This window comes from Ovis canadensis, chromosome 22 (genome assembly GCF_042477335.2).
Source record: "Ovis canadensis isolate MfBH-ARS-UI-01 breed Bighorn chromosome 22, ARS-UI_OviCan_v2, whole genome shotgun sequence".
In the NCBI taxonomy this organism is placed as follows: Eukaryota; Metazoa; Chordata; class Mammalia; order Artiodactyla; family Bovidae; genus Ovis; species Ovis canadensis.
This window is the reverse complement of record NC_091266.1, coordinates 35256135-35278928: the sequence shown is the minus strand read 5'-3', so window position 1 is coordinate 35278928 and position 22794 is coordinate 35256135. Positions and strand designations below refer to the sequence as shown.

Below are 22794 nucleotides of genomic sequence, written 5' to 3'. Positions count from 1 at the left end.
GAGCCTGACACTCCACTTGCTTAAGCACAGGATAAATCCAACAGGCAGGAGGAGCTAGCTGTATTTTACAATACTGTGTTGGGTGCTAATCATACAGAGATAAATAAGACGTCAACTTGTACCAGGATGTTAAGGAATGAATAAAGGCCGGATGTGTCAGCATCATGGACCAGTTATGTGACTAGTCTGTCAGATAACTTCCTACCTGTCCCCTGACATCCACATATCCTGGACTCCTGAGAAAATACTCACCTTGACTCTATCTGGCTTTACTCAAGCTGTTCCTATGCCTGACCTGCTTTTTAGGGCAAAATCCTACCCTTCTTTCAATATGAGATTCAATGTCTTGTGAGATATGAAGCTTTACTCGGTGCTTATCCCTCTTTTAACACCACAGAAGGTAGAGCTAGCTACTCCCGTGACTGCTCTGCCCCAGCAGTTAGTTCACACCAGTAGCGCAGCACAAAGGCACTGCTAGCTTGTCTCATTGTCTGTCTTTTCAGCTTTACTGTGGTTGTTGCATAGCAGAGGCTCTGACTCAGTCACCTTTCGACACTTTTGCTCCAGTACATTCCTTGCCTTACAGATAACACTGAAATGCTCAAGTCTGTGAGAGGAAGTCAACAAGCAAATGAGGTGCTGAGGCCTTTTTACTTTTTAAAAAAATATAGGGTAGTGCTTTCTCAAGGCAAAAATTCAACTTTTTTTTTTTTTTTTTGCATTTTAGAGTTGTTATGTACTTCTTGGCCTTAGTGAAAACAGCTTGAAAACAACATAGCATTTGGAATCAGAAAACCTGAATTTAGTCTGCATTACGATATGAATTTGAACAAGTCACATAACCTCTATGTGACTTAGCCATCTCCACTATATTATTAGAAATATCTGCCTACCAGGGCTGTTTTGAGAGTTATGTGAAATTATAAGCATAGAAAACTGAAAAAAATTTTAATGAGAAAGCACGATAAATATCAGTGTAATTTTCATTATGGTCTTTTTTGTATGTAAATAGAGATGATTTTACTTTTCAGAGATTTTAGAAATAATTTTGTAAGAGTAAAGCCCATGTAAACACACAGACACGCAGGGTTGGCCAAAGGGTTTATTTAGCTTTTCTGTAACACCTTATGGAAAAACCCAAGCAAACATTTTTGCCAACCCAATACTTAATGACACTTGTGTCTAAGTTTGTCTAGGCTTTCTAATTTCTGAAATATCCTGGGAAGGGGGTACTCAGTTTCATTTCCCCTTCTTAATTTTTGGGTTTTCCTACTTGGTCTCTGCAGCTTAGAGTGCATATGTGACAGGGATAGTATTTTGGATCCTAATCTGTTTTCCCCTCTCCCTGGACTTTTCCGTTTTCCTCCTCTCTATTCAAGAATGTGTACTTATTGGCTCCGGGGTGGGACATGAAACGATGGAGAAGAGAATGTACAAGCCTTTCTGGCTTTTGAATTTTAAAGCAAGAATTCTGGGCATAGAACTTGAAATAGTGAGGAGAGTGGAGCTACTCTCCCAGATTCAAGCGGTTTTTCTGGGCTAGAGAAAGGAGAGGAGAAGAGAAAGAGAAATCCATGGGCTCCAAAAGCAGAGGCTACCTGTGTCCTGCTTCCAAAAGAAGTACTCCTAGAAGGGGTGGCATGAGTCCATAAAAAAGATCTGTTTAGGATGTCTAGAAATACTACTTCTCTAGCCAGTTGGGCTTCCCAGGTGGCAAGTGGTTACTAATCTACCTGCCAATGCAGGAGACTCAAGAGACATGGATTCGATCCCTGGATCAGGAAGATGCCCTGGAGTAGGAAACATATTCTTGCCTGGAAAATTCCATGTACAGAGGAGCCTGGCTAGCTACAGTCCACGGGATTGCAAAAAAGTCAAACACAACTGAAGAACTAAACAACAACAATGACAACATGGAATCTATGTGGCCTTGGGTGCTTTCTTCTGGCCCAGTGTTTCTGATGGAACCTCAAAGGGCACAGGAGGGTGGCGAGTTACTAGCAAGACTTTGCTGAGTGCCTTTCAGGAAAACAGCTGAGCATGCTGATTGGGAAACTCAGTTCTCTATTTAACTGCTCCAGAAATGGTTAAGTTTCTCTATGTTGTGCTCAAGTTTCTACACTCAGACAGGTGTGGCAGTCCATCACTACTGCATATTTAACAATGGCAACCTACTCCAGTATTCTTGCCTGGAAAATCCCACGGACAGAGGAGCCTGGCATGCTACAGTCCATGGGGTCACAAAGAGTCGGACACGATTGAATGACTAAACCACCACCATACTTACATGAGCTTCCTGGTGGCTCAGATGGTAAAGAATCTGCATTCAGTGCAAGAGACCCAGGTTCAATTCCTGGATTGGGAAGATCCCCTGGAGAAGGAAATGGCAACCCACTTCAGTATACTTGCCTGGAGAATCCCATGGATGGAGGAGCCTGGTGGGCTACAGTCCATGCAGTCACAAAAAGTCGGACACAACTGAGCGACTTATACTTACATAAGTAAACTGCATTTTCCCATTTTCTCTATAGGAAGAGAGGGTTTCCAAAGGCATATGTTGTGCTGTCTTCCTTGGAAAATGTTATTGTTTATTTCTTAGTAGATCTCAAAGTTCTCAGAAAATAGGAGATGAAAAAGATAGGTGGTGATCACAGGGAAAGCAATGTGGGAGCCATCAGGCATGAGATTGGGAAAACAGACATAGATATAATGCTGTCTTGGAGTATTGATTTCCAGATGGTAAAGGATGTATGGAGAGCTAGAATTGTGATTGCTTTCACCTTCTGTACCTTTTGACCTTCAAAGGCTATGGATAGACCATGGAGGTGGACCCTCTCAGAAAGCACAGTTGCCCAGGAATTGGCCTGATCTATGTCTCAGCTTATTTCATCCCTGGGGATATGGCTTACTTTAAGTTGCAACATCTTTGTTTTTTCTGTTTCTTACAGATTCATGAAGGTGGCAGGAAGCACAGTGGATGCAGTTACCTGGCAACAGTAGGTATTCACCTTTTTTGCTCTTACTTATTTCCAAATGCTGTGAAATGAAAGATTAGTAGTTGTCATGAAGTTATAACTGATATTTAATAAACTATCCTTCATCCTCCAAGAAAAATAGTTAAAATTAACTCCAAAGTTATTATTATGATACATAGGCTCTCATAGTAATATAATTTAATTGTTTCCAAAAACGAAAACAAAAACAGGGTAACATTTTGGAAAGCTTAGCTATTGTGTACACTTTTAAACTAACCTTTCATTAGTGTACAGGTTATGGGAATCTAAGCATGCCACCCTAAGCTCTTTCAGGGGGAATAAATTTCCTTAAGAGAGTAAATAGTTTTAATTATCTAATATATCATAAGAAAATAGAAACACTTCATTATATTAATGGCAGTAGTCTTATTTAGTACCAAGAGAGTCACCAATATGAAGCAAGTAATACACATGTGCGCTCGCGCACGCGCACACACACACACACACACACACACACACACACACACACACATATATATATATATATATATATATATATATATAAAGAGAGAGAGAGAGCAGTTTTGAGAAAGGATCAATGTTCCAGGGAATAAGCTTACAATGGCAGAGACCTGTTACTCGAGGGTAGCTTGACTGGTAAAGATAGTTATCTGATATATAAATTTAAATTTTCTTTAAGTCCCCTTATGAAATTTGTGCTGGAATGTCCAGCATCTCACAGTGTCTCACCGATTTTATACTGGAATCCTGCCCTTCGTTTCTGTAAGAGATATGTCACATAGCATCTTTCAAATCATCTCTCATCTAACGTGATCCTCACAGCTCAGACATGCATTCCCATTCTGGGCCCTCATAGCTGTCAGCTATGGCCGTCTTTCTGAGTTACTCTAATCCTGCCTGCTTAGCATGTTTACCCCTTCTGTCTGTCCTTCGTTTTAAGTGGGTTACAGAATCCCTTAGGATTCATGACAGTTATGAAACAAAGAAAAGTGAATATAATTTTATTAAGTATCCTAAAAGAATTTTTGGTTGTTGGCAATCAATAACTTTAATTATAATGAAAAATATTTTATTCTCCATTTATATTCTTAGTTTCTGTACACAAGAAGTTCCAAATACTTCCAGAAATTTTTATTCTCCTTCGGTTTGTCTTTGTGAGCCTTGGATTGAGTGGGTTTGAGGATCTTGTCATTCCTTTGCTTAAATTCCCTCAAGTTCCTTCCCTTTGCATGTAGACCACAAGCCAGACTCTCAGACTCTCTACTCCGGCCTTTAAGGCCCTTTATGTCTGGTCACGGCTCTCTTCTGATCCCACCCTGCCTGTACTCATTCTGTCACAGCACTGGTGAGGTCTTTCAGTTTGTAGAGGATTCACATGAATGTCTGCCTCAGGAACTTTGTGTGTATCATTCCCTCTGCCTGGAATGTTGTTTTCTTTATTTTTTTTTGTGTAGCTGACTCCTTCTCATCTCTTAAGATTCAGCTTATGTGTCATCTCCTTCAAGAGGCCTTCCCTGATGATTCTATCTAAAATAGAACTCCTATTTAATTCTCTGTCTTTGTTTTTCCATAGTACTTACCATAACTTACAATTACTGTTTATTTCATACCGTTTTTTGTAATTTGTGTGTTTTATCTTTTACCAAAATAATGCTTATTCAGTTCAACAAGTGCTTATTTGGACAATTGTTAATTGGGCATTTACTATGGGAGAAAATAACAACAAAGATAATAATAATAACAATGTGGTAGGAATTTTACTGTATATTACTACATCTGATCCTCGAAACAAGTAAATGAGATCAAGACTGTTTTTTTTTTATTAACTCTTTTAGTGTTTTTATTTTTTAAATTTTAAAATCTTTAATTCTTACATGCTTTCCCAAACATGAACCCCCCTCCCACCTCCCTCCCCATAACATCTTTCTGGGTCATCCCCATGCACCAGCCCCAAGCATGCTGCATCCTGCGTCAGACATAGACTGGCGATTCATTTCACATGATAGTATACATGTTAGAATGTCATTCTCCCAAATCATCCCACCCTCTCCCTCTCCCTCTGAGTCCAAAAGTCCGTTATACACATCTGTGTCTCTTTCCCTGTCTTGCATACAGGGTCGTCATTGCCATCTTCCTAAATTCCATATATATGTGTTAGTATACTGTATTGGTGTTTTTCTTTCTGGCTTACTTCACTCTGTATAATCGGCTCCAGTTTCATCCATCTCATCAGAACTGATTCAAATGAATTCTTTTTAACGGCTGAGTAATACTCCATTGTGTATATGTACCACAGCTTTCTTATCCATTCATCTGCTGATGGACATCTAGGTTGTTTCCATGTCCTGGCTAGTATAAACAGTGCTGCGATGAACATTGGGGTACATGTGTCTCTTTCATTTCTGGTTTCCTCGGTGTGTATGCCCAGCAGTGGGATTGCTGGGTCATACGGTAGTTCTATTTGCAATTTTTTAAGGAATCTCCACACTGTTCTCCAAAGTGGCTGTACTAGTTTGCATTCCCACCAACAGTGTAGGAGGGTTCCCTTTTCTCCACACCCTCTCCAGCATTTATTGCTTGCAGATTTTTGGATCGCAGCCATTCTGACTGGTGTGAAGTGGTACCTCATTGTGGTTTTGATTTGCATTTCTCTAATAATGAGTGATGTTGAGCATCTTTTCATGTGTTTGTTAGCCATCCGTATGTCTGTTTTTATCCCTATTTTTCTACAACTTAGAGAAAGGTGTATAAAATCCAAAGATTACAAAGAAGTGGCAGATTTTGGATTCAAAGCTGGGTCTGTCTCACTCCGTGGGCTCCTCTTAACTGGTACTGCTTTAGTAACCAGTCAGTGATCCTTTATTGGAATTCTAGTTGCTATAGTTGTTTAGTGGCTTAGTCATGTCCAACTCTTTTGTGACTCCATGGACTGTAGCCTGCAAGACTCCTCTGTCCATGGGATTTCCCAGACAAGAATACTGGAGTGGGTTGCCATTTCCTGCTCCAGGGGATCTTCCCAACCCAGGGATTGAACCTGAGTCTGCTACATTGGCAAGCAGGTTCTTTACCACTGAGTCAACAGGGAAGCCCATTACATTCTAGGTGGGGGGTGGGGGGGTAGATAAAATCCTCTTCAGGGTCTTCAAAAGCTATCTGGATAATGTAGCATAAAGACTAAAGAATGAAGACTTTATAGTATTTAAGGAGAAGTAATGAGATCAGCGTACAAAAATTAGTGGATAAGAATGTAGGGCTTGTTCAGTTATCATGGCTGACAGGGAGGGATCAGAGAAATTTTTTCTCCCCTACTCAAGTACAAATAGTACTTGTACTCATAGTACAAATGCAGTGAAGTGAGCAAAGTATTTTTTAAAGGAAAAATAATTTTTTTTGCAAATACAGTTTATTAGCTATTTTTTAAAAATATTGGCCATCTCTCAAGATAAATATCGTGTATTTGTAACTACTCTAAAAATACCCCCAAAGAAGGCATGGGGTTGCATTTCTTTTGGCTCTAGGATCAACACTTATTTGGGGACAACAAGTAGTACCTTGTCTCTGCCATTTATTCCTTAGTCAAGACTTGGGATAGTCACAGAACAATTCTAAGAAATCCTGGCTAGAAGGACTCAGTGAAAATTAAAGCCAAATGCCATGTTTCTCTAACCCTGAGTATGCTGAGGTGAAAATTTCTTAATAATGTAAAGTAAATCAAGAGTCATTGTCAGGAAGAAAAGGAGCATAGAATTTGTTGATATACATCTGTCTATTGGTAGCCAAAGGTACTGAGATATTGAGCTTGGAGCCTGAACAACCAGAACTCTGAATGTGAAGTGATAAATAAATAAGTCTATATAGTTAGACTATTTTGATTTGGCCTTTCATGCTCTTGGATTTATACAACTTGATGATTTGTTCTGCCCACCAACCCATGCCAAAAACCCAGAAAAAGTTAGTGAGATGAAGTTAGGATTACAGGAACGGTGGAATAGCTTATGTCAAATACCAATGATAAATCTGGACAACAAATATCAATCAATAAAGAAATACACAAAAATACACACACACCCAGAAGAGAGATCAAAGAGCTAGAGGAAGTTATTCAATCCCTGAAAGAAGTGAATGACACTGGTGAGATCTGTGGTTACTTAAGAATCCATACAGTATGAGATGGCTTTAAACTCAAAATAAATACATGGTCATATTGGCTTGAGATGTTGGAAAAAGGAGTCAAAAGGCAGAAATCTCATAAGGAAGAAGCTATGGGGCAACACACCAAATATGCAAATAAACTTTCTTTCAAATCTTTGCCTAATTTCTGAACTGTACATATATAAGGGAGACTCCAAGGAGCCTGGTAAAAAAAACAACAGCTGGAAGTCTGAAAATGTTGAACAGAAATTTCAGCTGCTGTCTGTCACATGAGGGACAGAGATTAAAATTTGAATCTCACAAGTTTAGAGGGGCCTGATAAACAGCTCATGCTTTCCAGTGAAAACTAAAAGACTTATGCCCAGGAGTAAAGTCTGTGTCCCAGGACTAAGGATTTGCCTTAAGTCTAATGTGTAACCAACATGTGTAATATAAATTGTTAGAGGCACCCTAACAAATTCTAAACTGCAGCTGCCACAAGACCAGATATGCATCCAACTGCCTACTAGATCCCAAACTAACACTCTTCTATCTCTACAGCATATCATCCGCACTTTCCAATATACAATTTACAATTTAAAAATTACTAGGAATGCAAAGAAACAGAAAAATGTGGCCCATGGCCAAGAATGAACAATAACTAGAAACCCTGAGATGACCCAGATAATAGAATTAGCTGACAAGGATTTTAAAGAAGCAATTGCAAATATATTCAAATAATTAAGAGAAAATGTCCATCTTGAGTGAGTACAAAGGGAAATATTGGCAGTAACATGGAAACAGTATATATGTAAAAGTACCAAATGAAATTATTAAAGAAAAACAGAATAATAACTGAAATGATGGGGATTCCCTGATGGTCCAGTGGTTAGGACTCCACGTTTCCAACGCAAGGGGCATGGATTTGATCCTTGGTCAGGGAACTAAGTTCCTACAAGCCATGCAGCATGGCCAATATAACTGAAATGAAAGACTCTCTGGGTGGGCTTGCTAAAAGATTAGAAAATACAGAAGAAAGGGTTAGTAAACTTACATATAGATCATTTGAAATTATATAGTTTAAGAACAGAGAAAATATTGGAAGAAAATTATCAAAGTTTCAGCAGCCTCATTGCCAATATCAAGTAACATCTATGCAGTTAGAATCCTGAGGACAAGAGAGAGAGAATGGGGCATAAAACCTTTTAGAAGCCAAAGCTGAACTTCTCTCAAATTTGGTGAAAAATATTAACTTATAGAACAAAGATGCTAGGCAAGCCCTAAGAAGGATAAATACAAGGAAAATCACACCTGGGCATAATAATTAAAATGCTGAGAACAAAAGGATGGATAAAATCTCCAAAGTATACAGACAGAAATGACAGCATAGAGAACAAAGACACAACTGATGGCTAACTTGACATCAGAAACAATGGAGGACAGAAAACAGTGGAACTACATCTTTTAAAGAGTGCTAAAGAAAAAGTCAAGCTAGAATTCTCTGTCTGAAAAAATATTTTTTGTTAAATAAAAGTGAAACAAAGATGTTTTTGACAAACGAAAGTCAACCAGACCTGTGCTACAAGAAATACTATAATCAGTTCAGTTCAGTTCAGTCGCTCAGTCGTGTCCGACTCTTTGCGACCCCATGAATTGCAGCATGCCAGGCCTCCCTGTCCATCACCATCTCCGGGAGTTCACTCAGACTCACGTCCATCGAGTCAGTGATGCCATCCAGCCATCTCATCCTCGGTCATCCCCTTCTGCTCCTGCCCCTAATCCCTCCCAGCATCAAAATCTTTTCCAATGAGTCAACTCTTCGCATGAGGTGGCCAAAGTACTGGAGTTTCAGCTTCAGCATCATTCCTTCCAAAGAAATCCCAGGGCTGATCTCCTTCAGAATGGACTGGTTGGATTTCCTTGCAGTCCAAGGGACTCTCAAGAGTCTTCTCCAACACCACAGTTCAAAAGCATCAATTCTTCGGAGCTCAGCTTTCTTCACAGTCCAACTCTCACATCCATACATGACTACTGGAAAAACCATAGCCTTGACTAGATGGACCTTAGTCGGCAAAATAATGTCTCTGCTTTTGAATATGCTGTCTAGGTTGATCATAACTTTCCTTCCAAGGAGTAAGCATCTTTTAATTTCATGGCTGCAGTCACCATCTGCAGTGATTTTGGAGCCCCCAAAATAATAAAGGAAGTTCTTCAGATAGCATCAAAATGAAAATTGGATCTCAAAAAATAATTAAATGCTTTGGAATGTATAAATTTATAGATAAATATTTTTTCTCTTAATTTATTAAAAAAGCCTGACTCATGCAAGATATAACATTGTAGTATGGGGATTATAACATACATGGAGTGAAAATATATGGCAATAATACTACAAAAGATGATGAAGGCAGGATGCTGTAAATGGAGTTATACTGTTCCAGATTTTTTTTTTAATGTGAAGTAATAGTGAAGAGGAACTAAAAAGCCTCTTGATGAAAGCGAAAGAGGAGAGTGAAAAAGTTGGCTTAAAGGTCAACATTCAGAAAACGAAGATCATAGCATCTGGTCCCAACACTTCATGGGAAATAGATGTGGAAACAGTGTCAGACTTTATATTTTGGGGCTTCAGAATCACTGCAGATCATGATTGCAGCCATGAAATTAAAAGATGCTTACTCCTTGGAAGAAAAGTTATGACCAACCTAGATAGTATATTCAAAAGCAGAGACATTACTTTGCCAACTAAGGTCCATCTAGTCAAGGCTATGGTTTTTCCAGTGGTCATGTATGGATGTGAGAGTTGGACTGTGAAGAAAGCTGAGCACCGAAGAATTGATGCTTTTGAACTGTGGTGTTGGAGAAGACTCTTGAGAGTCCCTTGGACTGCAAGGAGATCCAACCAGTCCATTCTGAAGGAGATCAACCCTGGGATTTCTTTGGAAGGAATGATGCTGAAGCTGAAACTCCAGTACTTTGGCCACCTCATGCGAAGAGTTGACTCATTGGAAAAGATTTTGATGCTGGGAGGGATTAGGGGCAGGAGCAGAAGGGGACGACCGAGGATGAGATGGCTGGATGGCATCACTGACTCGATGGACATGAGTCTGAGTGAACTCCGGGAGTTGGTGATGGACAGGGAGGCCTGGCGTGCTGCGATTCATGGGGTCACAAAGGGTTGGACAAGACTGAGCAACTGAACTGAACTGAACTGAATACAGTGTTTAAGAAGACTGTGAAATTGTATTCCTAGAATTAAAGTTTCAGATAGAACTAAGGTTGCTGACCTAAACTATGGAGGTTATCTTGGATTGTCCAGATGGACCCAAGAATGACTAGAGGCAGTAGAGGCAGTAGAATGAAAGAGGCAGTCAGAAAAGAGGAGGCATAGGAAGATTTAACCACAGAAAAGAAAGTCGAGTGATGTGATGTGAGAATTATTTGACTGCTACTGTTGCTTTTGAAGATGGAAGAAGGGGGCCATGAGCTAAGGAATGTGGACAGCCTCTAGAAGTTGGAAAAGTCAAGGAAATGGATTCTTCCCTAGCACTTCCAGAAGGAATGCAACCTTCCCAACACTTGGATTTTAACTCAGTGAGATCCATGTTAGTTTCTAACCTACAGAACAGAAAGTGAAAGTCGCTTAGTCGTGTCTGACTCTTTGGAATTCTCCAGGCTAGAATACTGGAGTGGGTAGCCGTTCCTTTCTCCGGGGGATTTTCTCAACCCAGGGATGGAACCCAGGTATCCCACATTGCAGGTGGATTCTGTACCAGCTGAGCCACCAGGCAAGCCCAACCTACAGAACTGTAAGATAATAAATTTGAATTGTTTTAAGCCATTGCTTGTGATAATTTGTTTAGAACAGCAATAGAAAACTAATACAATACCTAATAACAGAGATTCAAAATATCCCATGAAAAAACTAAAGGAACAAAAGGAGAGAAATAGATAAATCTCTTGTCACAGTTGGAGATTTTAAAGCATCTCTTTCAGTAATTAATAGGACAACTAGATTAAAATAAAAACAGGAAGGATAAAGAAGATTGAATAATATCATCATTAAGCTTGACCTAACTAATAGTTGTGGGCTGCATCTGAATGTACCTTTTTTCCAGTGCACATGGAACATTCAACAAAGATGGATCATATATGCTCATCTGTAAAAACAAGTCTCAGTAAATTTGAAAGGATTGAAATCATGTATAAGTTTTTAATTGAAATATAATTGATTTACAATGCCATATATTAATTTCAGTTATACAGCAAAGTGATTCAGTTATATATATTTTTTCTAATTATTTTTATTATGGATTATTACAGAATGCTAAATACAGTTCCCTGTATTATATAGTATATTTTTATTGCTTATCTATTTTACATATAATGGTGTGTATCTGTGAATCCTATCCCTCCCCCACTTTCCTCTTTGGTAACCATAAATTTGTTTTCTATGTATGTCTGTGAGACTGTTTCCATTTTGTAAATAAATTCATTTGTATTATTTTTTAGATTCCACATATGATATATCATATAATATTTGTTTTTCTCTGTCTGACTTTACTCAGTATGATAATCTCTAAGTCTACACATGTTGTTTCAAATGACAATATTTCACAATACTTCATCCTTTTAAAGGCTGAGTGATATTTCACGGTGTGTGTGTGTGTGTATACACACACACATCCTCTTTATCCAGTCACCTGTTGATGGACCTTTAGGTTGCTTCCATGTCTTGGCTATTGTAAATAGTACAACTATGGACATTGGGATTCATGTATCTTTTCATATTAGAATGTTCATCCTTTCTGGATACATGCCCAAGACTGGGATTGCTGAATCATATGGTAACTCTATTTTTAGTTTTTTAAGGAATCTGCCTACTGTTTTCCATAGTGGTTGCACCAATTTACATTCCCACCTACAATGAAGGAGTGTTCCCTTTTTTCCACACCCTTTCTGGCATTTATTATTTACAGACTTTTTTGATGATGGCTGTTCTGACCAATGTGAGGTCATACCTCATTGTAGTTTTGATAGTTTGTAGTTTGATAGTTTTGTAGTTGGCATTTCTCTAATAATTAGCAATGTTGATCATCTTCTCATGTGCCTGTTTTGATGACAAAGAAATTAAGTTAGATATCAGTAATAAAAATATCTATAAAACACCAAAATACTTTGAAATTAAATAACACACTTTAAAATAATCTATGGCTCAAATGAAAAATCATGAGAGAAAGTAGGAAATATTTCAAAATAAATATGAAGGTATATTTTATCAAAATTTGTGGAATTTAGTAAAAACAGAGCTTAGAGGGAAATTTATATTCTAATATGCTTAAATTAGAAAAGAATAAGCATTGATATTGATGACCTTAGTTTCTATCTTGAGACACTAGAAAAAGAACAAACTAGATCCAAACTAAGTAAAATAAAGAAAATTACAAAAGTAAAAGCAAAAAACAATAAAATATAAAATAGACAAATAGAAAATTTATAAACTGGAAGTGTCTCTTTGAATAGGTAAACAAATTTGAAAGCTGAGAGGGAGAGATTGAGGGGCAGGTAGAAAGCAAGAGAATGGAAAAGATAGAACAGAAAATTCCAGTATCATGAATAAAAGAAGGATTCTCACTGTAGATCACATAGATATGAAAAGTACAATAAGAGAATAATATTATGAAGCACTTTATACCAACAAATTTGATAACTGAAATGGACAAATTCCTTGAAAAATACAACTTATCAAAAATGACACATTAAAATTCTTAATATCATTAAAGTATATCTGGTTCATTTTGGAATATCTGGCAATCTCTAAATATACCTATCCTATGAAAAAGCAATTCCATTGCTAGGTATTTACCCAAAGGAAGTGAAAATATGCCACACAGAAATTTTTATATGAACATTCATAATGGTTTTATCAATGTTAGACAAAAACTAGAAACAGGTGTCCATCAGCATAGGGTAGATTTAATAAAGAGTTGTATATTCATATAAAGGAATGGTACTCAGCAAGATCAAAAAACAAAGTAATGATACACTTCTTAACATGAATGAATCTCAAAATCATTATGCTAAACGGGAAAAACCCTTGTATAAAGCAGCACATTTGCGCTATTCCAATTATATGAAGTCCTGGAATAGATTTTGAAAATTAGAAAATTAACGGCCTCTGTGGTTGTAGGCGCTAGAGACATGGATTGAGAAGGAAAGGCACAAGAGGGACTTTCCTTGGGTAACTGCAATGTTCTATACTCTGATAGGGATTTGAGTTACACAGGACTATGTATGATTTTGTCAGACTTCATCAGATGATAAACATTTAAGTTTTGTGCAGATTGTTATATGTGAAATTTACTTAAGAAAAAGAACCATATAGACATTGAACTCCAGTTAATGGTATGTCTGATGAAGTGTGTAGGATAAAGTGTACTAAAGTCTACAACTTACTTTGAAATGCCTCAAAACATAAAATAAATCAGTGGATGGATAGAAGGATATATTGATAAATGTATGATGAAGCAAATGGAGCAAAATGTTATAGAACCTAGGTGGTGCATATGTTGTTTTCACTATACAGTTCTTTCTGTTTCTATTTGAAATCTTTCATAATAAGATATTGGAAAAATGCCTAAAATGTTATACCTAAATAAATAATATTATATATTCAGTTCAGTTCAGTCGCTCAGTCATGTCCGACTCTTTGTGACCCCATGAATCACAGCAAGCCAGGCCTCCCGGTCCATCACCAACTCCCAGAGCTCACTCAGACTCACGTCCATCGAGTCGGTGATGCCATCCAGCCATCTCATCCTCTGTCGTCACCTTCTCCTCCTGCCCCCAATCCCTCCCAGTATCAGTCTTTTCCAATGAGTCAACTCTTTGCATGAGGTGACCAAAGTATTGGAGTTTCAGCTTTAGCGTCAGTCCTTCCAATGAAAATCCAGGACTGATCTCCTTCAGAATGGACTGGTTGGATCTCCTTGCAGTCCAAGGGACTCTCAAGAGTCTTCTCCAGCACCACAGTTCAAAAGCATCAATTTTTTGGAGCTCAGCTTTCTTCACAGTCCAACTCTCACATACACTGGATAAACCATAGCCTTGACTAAACAGACCTTTGTTGGCAAAGTAATGTCTCTACTTTTGAATATACTATCTAGGTTGGTCATAACTTTCCTTCCAAGGAGTAAGCGTCTTTTAATTTCATGGCTGCAATCACCATCTGCAGTGATTTTGGAGCCCCCTAAAATAAAGTCTGACACTGTTTCCCCATCTATTTCCCATGAAGTGATGGGACTAGATGCCATGATCTTAGTTTTCTGAATATATGTTATTAAATAATATATTGTGAAAATAATTATCAAAAATGGTAAAATGCTTTTAAGTGACTAATATAAGATATAAAATATACAATTCATACCTCAATAATGTAAAAATGCACAGAATTCAAAGAAAGGCACTGATACGTTAACAGTATTAACCTTTAGACATGGAGAGTATAGGAACACTTATGGTCATCTTACTTTCCTGTAATTTCCAATTTTTCTGTAATAGGGATGTGTACTGCATTTTTATTTATAATAAAGACCATCAGTACCCAGCTCTACCCTTCACAACCCCAACTCCCCCTCACCAGAAGCAATCATCACAGTTTTAGTCATTTCTGATATTTGTTTCCATATCTCTAAATAACAATCTAATGGTATTTTAAATTTTTTCCAATTTAAATATTATCAATTTCCTACTACAAAGGATAAGAGTTTAGCTCTCACATCTCCCTTACTCCTTACACACTGAAATATACTTACATTTCCCTGTCCTCCAATATTTTATATCTTAAGTATTGGGTAGATCAGAATTCAGTGATCACAGTTTTATTGCTATGTAAATATGACTTGCAGAAGAGAATGTTGTGCAATGATTACATTTTCTTTCTTCCACAACTTTTTGTTTTCGTGCAGTTAATAACTCTTTTTCATTTACTTAATTTCCCTTAGTCTTTCCCCAGTTCATTCCTAAACTCTGTACCAGAGGGGTAAATCTTGCTCTTTGTACAAACACTCCAGGTAGCCATCAGTTTCATCTCATCCTTGGAGATGTTCTCCTGGAGCGTTCTCTCCTCTGGTCCCATCTGGACTAGTTGATCTCCGTGCTTCCTGCACAGCTGTTGTCCTGGGATCTCCCTTTACCATCATCCTAGGGATTCCTTTTTGGCTCTCTTATTTGTTGGATCCATGCCTTTTTATGAAGTTCACTCCCCATTTTGGTGGAACATTTTTTCCCAAGAACTTCCTGAGAAAAGATAAATGAGAGGTAAACATGTTGAGACCTTGTATTAGAGTTTGATTTATATTTTGGATGAATATTATTTCCCTTGGATTTTGATGCTTTGGCTCCATCTTATTCTAGCTTTTCTTGTAACTTTTGAGAAATCGGATGCTTTTTTAAATTTCCAGTCCTTTTATTTGCCCTGTTTTTTCTCTGTTAGTACTACTAAAATCTTCTTTTTGACCTCAGTGATCTTGTGTGTGACTCTCTTTATTCTGTTAATAGGTATGTGGTGGACCCTATCAATCTGAAACTCATGCCCTTCAGTTTAGGGAAATTTTTCTGAATTTTTTCTTTGACGATTTCCTTTTTTATTATTATTTTTTGTGTGTGCTCTCTCTCTCTCTCTGCAACTTCTGCTAGTCAGATATCAGAACTCCTCAAACAGTAGTCTTGTTGTTCAGTGTCTAACTTGTGTCCAACTCTTTGTGACCCCATGGACTGCAGCAGTCAGGCTTCTCTGTCTCACTATCTCCCTGAGTTTGCTCAAACTTATGTTCATTTGAATCAGTGATGCCATCCAACCATCTCATCCTTTACCACCTGCTTCTCCTCTTGCCCTCAGTCTTTCCCAACATCAGGGTCTTTTCCAATGAGTCAGCCTTTTGTATCAGATGGCCAGAGTATTGGAGCTTCAGCTTCTGCATCAGTCCTTCCAGCAAATATTCAGGATTGATTTACAGATTGACTGGTTTGATCATACAAACAGTAGTCTAATTTTTATATATTTTTCTCTTGTTTTTTCTTCTGTTTTCTGTTAAATCTCCTTAATCATCTAAATTTTCTGTTGAAATTTTCATTTCTGTTATCATATTTCTGATTTTTTTTAATTTTTATTTTTACTTTATTTTACTTTACAACTGATTTTCAAAAACACTTTTTATTCCTTAAAGCTTCCTTTTTTTCCTTTTTAATTTACTTTTTATTGAAGGATAATTGCTTTACACAGTTTTGTTGTTTTCTGTCAAACCTCAACATGAGTCAGCCATAGGTATATATATATATCCTCTCCCTTTTGAACCTCCCTCCCATTTCTCTCCCCATCCCACCCCTCTAGATTAATACAGATCCTCTGTTTGAGTTTCCTGAGCCATACAGCAAATTCCTGTTGGCTGTCTATTTTACATATGGTAACATAAGTTTCCATGTTATTCTTTCCATACATCTCACCCTCTCCGCTCCCCCATGTCCAAAAGTCTATTCTCTATGTCTGTTTCTCCACTGCTACCCTGTAAATAAATTCATTACCATTTTTCTAGATTCCATATATGTGCATTAGAATATGGTATTTATCTTTCTCTTCCTGACTCACTTCACTCTATATAGCAGGTTCTAGGTTCATCCACTTCATCAGAACTGACTCAAATGTGTTCCTTTTTATGGCTGAGTAATATTCAATTGTGCATATGTACTACATCAAAGCTTCCTTTTTATGGCTTCTCAGAGCTTCTTTCCTTGTTTCTGAATGCTTCTATTAATTTTAGTTGTGTTTGTTTATTTTGTTTCTTTTCTTACTTTCTCTTCTCTTCCTTCCTCCCTCCCTTTTACTTTCCCTTTTCCTTCCTTCTTCCCACTCTCTTTCCTTCTCTTTCTTTCTCCCTCTCTCCCTTCCTTCCTTTCCTCTCTTCTCTGGTAGTTTTTCTTCTTGTTTCTCCATTTAACTTTTCACCTCTATATTCTTCCCTCCTCTCCTCATTTCTTTATTTTGTTTCTGTCTTTCGCATTACAGATTTTCCTCGAATGTAAAATGATCCTTAGATTTCTATTCCTGTTTAAGAGAGAGGCATGAAAACTGATTGGATCATTTTTGCTCATGAACATTTCTTCTTAGCTAGTTGGACGTCTATTTAGGGTGATCTGCCTGAATTATTACTTTACGGGACTCCTAAATGTTCTTATCTGTTGGTCTTTTCTCATGTGCAATTTAGTTTCTCCAGAAAAGAATTCTCTCTTCTGAGAACTTGGAAGTATATATCTGCTAGCACCCTCACATCCAAGAAAGGAGCTGGATATCTCATTGTTTAGTGTGTAGCCTTTCACTCAGTCCTCTTGTTTCACCTCAACTCTGTTTGATGGTCTTAACTCTAGCTCAACCTCCAATGCTCTGCTGTCTTGGAAATGGGATAGTTTCTCAACTATTTAGCATAGTGGATCATATTTATAGATACCCACTGTATTATAATTAAAATAGAAACTTTAAAAACATTTATTTTAAAATAAATTCATTACTATTTACCACAAATAATGTATTTTTTATAAAATAACTATATTTTCCCAGCAGTCCCACTGCTAGGCATACACAGTGAGGAAACCAGAATTGAAAGAGACATGTGTACCCCAATGTTCATCACAGCACTGTTTATAATAGCCAGGACATGGAAGCAACCTAGATGTCCACCAGCAGACAAATGGATAAAAAAGCTGTGGTTACATATACACGATGGAATATTACTCAGCCATTAAAAAGAATACATTTGAACCAGTTCTAATGAGATGAATGAAACTGGAGCCTATTATACAGAGTGAAGTAAGCCAGAAAGAAAAACACCAATACAGTATACTAACGCATATATATGGAATTTAGAAAGATGGTAACGATAACCCTGCATGCGAGACAGCAAAAACAGTCTTTTGGACTCTGTGGGAGAGGGTGAGGGTGGGATGATTTGGGAGAATGGCATTGAAACATGTATATTATCATATGTGAAATGAATCGCCAGTCCAGGTTCCATGCATGAGACAGGGTGCTGGGGGCTGGTGCACTGGGATGATCCAGAGGGATGGGATGGGGAGGGAGGTGGAAGGAGGGTTCAGGATGGGGAACACATGTACACCTGTGGCAGAATCATGTCAATGTATGGCAAAACCACTACAGTACTGTAAAGTAATTAGCCTCCAATTAAAATAAATAAATTTATATTTAAAATATATATATAATAAAATAACTATATTTCCCAAAAAAGTTAGTGAGAAGGGTGGCATTATTTTATATTCTTGAAAATCTCTTTATTGCCTAGCTGGTGGCTCAGATGGTAAAGTGTGTGCCTGCAATGTGGGAGAACTGGGTTCAATCCCTGGGTTGGGAAGATCGTCTGGAGAAGGAAATGGCAACCCACTCTAGTATTCTTGCCTGGAAAGTTCCATAGATGGAGGAGCCTGGTAGGCTACAGTCCATGGGGTTACAAGAGTCGGACACAATTGAGTGACTTCACTTAATTGAAGATATGTAGATTCTTATATCTTCCATATATTTTGTGGCAATATATTGTTTGGCTTAAAATTATGCACACAATTTGCCCTCACAGAGGTATGTAGCTTAAAAAGGGAGGAGTATTTAAATAGCCTTTTTCAAATTATTGTGGCTGTTCTCAGATACTATACCAAAATTCAATAAGTGATAGTTTCTTAAAGGTTAGTTGCAATGTGGGTGGATTATGAAGCCATATCTATGAAATTCTCATACTCTGATGCATAAATTTTCTGGTTTTGCATTTCGAATGTATCTTTTACCCAAGAATGATTTTAACATCATGCATTAATCATTTGGAAAATACTGTTTTGTTAGGTTGTGACACGTGTTGACACATTTTATTATAAAATATCAAAAAGCACATTTATTAATATCACCCCTTACCTAATCAGAAAAAGTCTTTAAGTTTTGGGAAGCTGACAACCTCATGGTGGCAGACACAAATATTCTAAAATTCTAATTTTCTTTTTTTTTTTTTTGCTTTTTTTATAATTTTTTTTTTTTGTAAACACTTAGTCTAATTTTCACTTAACAGTTCAAACTTTATAATCACCAACAAGTTCTGTCAGTTATTTACCTTGAGGTGACAGACTTATTTTTTTCATTTTGAGAAGAATATCTTCTAAGTACCCATCTGAATAACCATAATTTGTCTGTCAGTCACTCTTTCAAGTTAAAATTTTACTTCATGAAAAAAAAATGACCAATTCAATTTGCAACCCAAACAATCATTAACTGTTTATCTTTGAGACAACCATTATCATAATTAGCTGTGAAAGTGACATCTTTTATGAATATTTCTCATTTAGTCATATAGAATGTTTCCAAAATGTATACTCAGAGGTTAAAATTAAGTTTTATTACTCTATCAAGGGAATTATTAAGTAAAACTGACATTTTGTTTTATTGTAAGTATGTGACTTGACCACCAGCACAATTTGATGTTCCTGCCTTGATTTGTATTAAGCTCTTGGGCTCACTGTTGCTTTTGTACCATTAGTCCAAGAGTCAAATAGTTTTCCCAGTACAAACCATGAGGGTCAAATAAATTATTTAACACTTTATTTATCACCATTTGTATTTAGTGCCAAGCATTTGTGTTTAGTGCCAATACACCAGGGGTATTTTACTGCCAGCCACATGAAAGAATATATTTATCAATGATTAGTTGGTGTTGATGTTGGATAGATACAAGAAAAATCTATGTCTGTAGATATTGAGATATTAATATCCAGAGATATTAACTTTGTATTCATGATTGCAGCTAAATTTTTAATTTAATGTGTGTTGTTAAGAAATAGCCTGGGGTGATTTCTTTTACTAACTTTTACTGACTTTTCATCTAGCAGGTATTCAGCAATGTCAACCTCTATGAATCTTTTAGCTACCTTGTGTATCTTTGTAGTTGGTGCAGTATGATAACCTATTCTTTAAGATGCTTTTCTAAATTTATGTATACACTGCTGTATTTTAAATAGATAACCAACAAGGACCTACTATATAGCACAGGGAACTCTGCTCAGCGTTACATGGCAGCTTGGATGGGAGGGGAGTTTGGGGGAGAATGGATACCTGTATATGTATATGTATGGCTGAGTCCCTTTGCTGTCTACCTGAAACTATCACAACATTGTTAATCAGCTATACTCCAATACAAAATAAAAAACCTTAAAAAAGAAAGTTATTTTGAAGACTTCTCTAGATTTTAAATATAGGCAAGTCTTCAAATAATTTTGAAATGCTATTTGCAAAATAAGACAAAAATGTTCTTACTTTCATATATGCATAAGAAAAATATTAGAATTTAAAAATAACTTATTGGATGATTTTAAGGTTACGCAGATGATAGCAGGTAAAATAAAAATAGCTTGTAATAACACAGTACAAGTATTGAGAACAAGTTGAATTAACCTGTGAAAGCATACACATTCATACCCAAAAATATCATAGAAAAACCTAGAAAACAAGAATAAATAAGTACATATTCCATTATGTCAGGGCAATGACATTGTCACATGTTATATAGATTCTTTTGAGAAAGTGAGAGTGAAAATGGCAAATAATTGTCATCATGTTATTATGAAAATGCCTTTGATGGATCTTGGGGACTCTCAGGAGTCCCTGGCCCATACTCTGATAACCACAGATGTAGAGTGAGAGTGGGCATCAGAGAGTCTGGTTGTTTCTCAATATTCTTGTTTCCAGCCCCTTTTCTCCCCTATTTTCAAAAGTACCTGGTGCCTCCAGCTTCTGAAACTTTATAGGGTTCCACAGCAAGAAGCAGCCTGCTTTTGTGTTTCTCTGAAAGGATTCACAGGTGTAAAATTCAGCCTTCTCCAGTTAGCTAAGTCAGTTACCACTTTTCCTTCTGTTTTCTAATATCAACATTTTTACTCTTGTATTTTCCTGTCCTGTTCTCTTAGACCTTCTGGGTTAATACCTTTCCCTCTCTCTCTCTTTTCTCTTTTGGTCCCATTGCCATTGTTTTAGTGGGATTTTGGGAGTGAGCTTAGGAAATGCCTGTTTTTAAACACCATATTTAACTTGAAATCCTGCTATCTGCTTTTTTGATCTTCTAGGATTATTTTTAATAACAGAAAATTTAAAGATTAATTTAAAAATATGAACTCAATGTTAATATTTATCCAGTTATATATGAACACATGTGTGCTCAGTTCTGTCTGACTCTTTTGCAACCCCATGGACTATAGCCCACCAGGCTCCTGTGTCCATGGAATGTTTTAGTCAAGAATACTGGAGTGGGTTGCCATTTCCTACTCCAGGGGATCTTCCCGACCCAGGGATAGAGCCCATGTCTCTTGCATCTCCTGCATTGGCAAGCACATTCTGTACCACTTACACCACCTGAGAAGGCCCATTTATCAAGTTAGGCAAACCCAAATGTTCTCTATGCTTAGGCCTCATGAGACAAACAGAATAAAAAATTACAGCTATGTGGCCCAGACATCAGTATTTTGAAATTTATTACATGATTCTGACATTTAGTGAGGACTGAGAACTACTGCCCTGGATTCTTCTGATTGAGCAGGTAGCCTGTGAGCACTTAAACTCCAGAGAGCACACTCAGCATCCAGCTTCTAGACCACCACCAGCAGCAGCACCACCTGGGGGCTTGTGAGAAATGCACATTCTCAAGTCCCATTCCAGACGGACTGAATCAAGACCCAACAATCGGGTCTAGCACACCCTCCACGTAATGCTGATACTCTGAACTTGAGAACCACAGAGGATGACTGCCTGCTCTCTAAGAATACATTCATCACTGAATTTTTTGGCATAAAACTTTTTTCAGTAGCTTCTCTTCTGACATGGCAATGGGATAAAAGAAGCAAGAAAAATTTTCTTGGGAGTTAGCCTTTAGAAAATTCCTGCCTCTTGTAATCAAAGATAGAGCTTCAAATCATCTAATTTTCAAGAAGTTTTTCTCTCCTATAAGAAATTCCTATATTAAAGTCTTTCTTTCCTATAAGAAAGAGAAAAGAAAGTTTTCTGGTTTTGGTCTTGGTCTGCACTTATATACCTCAGTCCTCACTTCTGCTGTTGTAAGAAAATGAAATATGGTGCATATAATATAGCTGTAGGCTTAAATAGATCAATTTTAAGAGATCAAGTATATAATTTAGACTTTTGGCTATATTTAAAGGCATAAAAATGAACATTTTAAAAAGTCATTGCAAGAATAACTATGGGTGTTAATGTTATTAGAATTCTATTTTGGCTGTCTCAAACTCTCAAATCCTCAGAGGAATCAGAGCTCTCTATACATATATATTGTGTGGGGTAAGGATGATGAAAATTGAACAGATGAGCACTAACTGAAAACTTTCCATCTGCCAATGTTTATACACCAGATATTGTTGTATTAAATCCTTGAAAACCCTGACTACCTTTTTATTCAAACTGTGGTCCAAACCAGCAGCATCAGCACCCCCTGGGAGATGTTAGAAATGCAGACTCTTGGGCCCCACCCGAGACCAGTTACTGATTCAGAAAACTTGCACGCTCTATCACTCAGTTGTGTCTGACTCTTTGTGTCCCCATGGACTGGAGCCCGCCAAGCTCCTC

General features: G+C 37.3%; 1 protein-coding gene across 2 annotated transcripts in view; it reads left to right on the top strand.

The window, feature by feature from the left end:
* Positions 1-22794, top strand: part of HPSE2 (heparanase 2 (inactive)) — a 690397-nt gene that overhangs the window by 459714 nt on the left and 207889 nt on the right. For both annotated transcript variants that reach the window (XM_069567227.1, XM_069567226.1), the window contains one exon: positions 2949-2996. In XM_069567227.1, coding sequence (XP_069423328.1) covers positions 2949-2996 — 48 coding nt within the window. The remainder of the gene's footprint in view (positions 1-2948; positions 2997-22794) is intronic.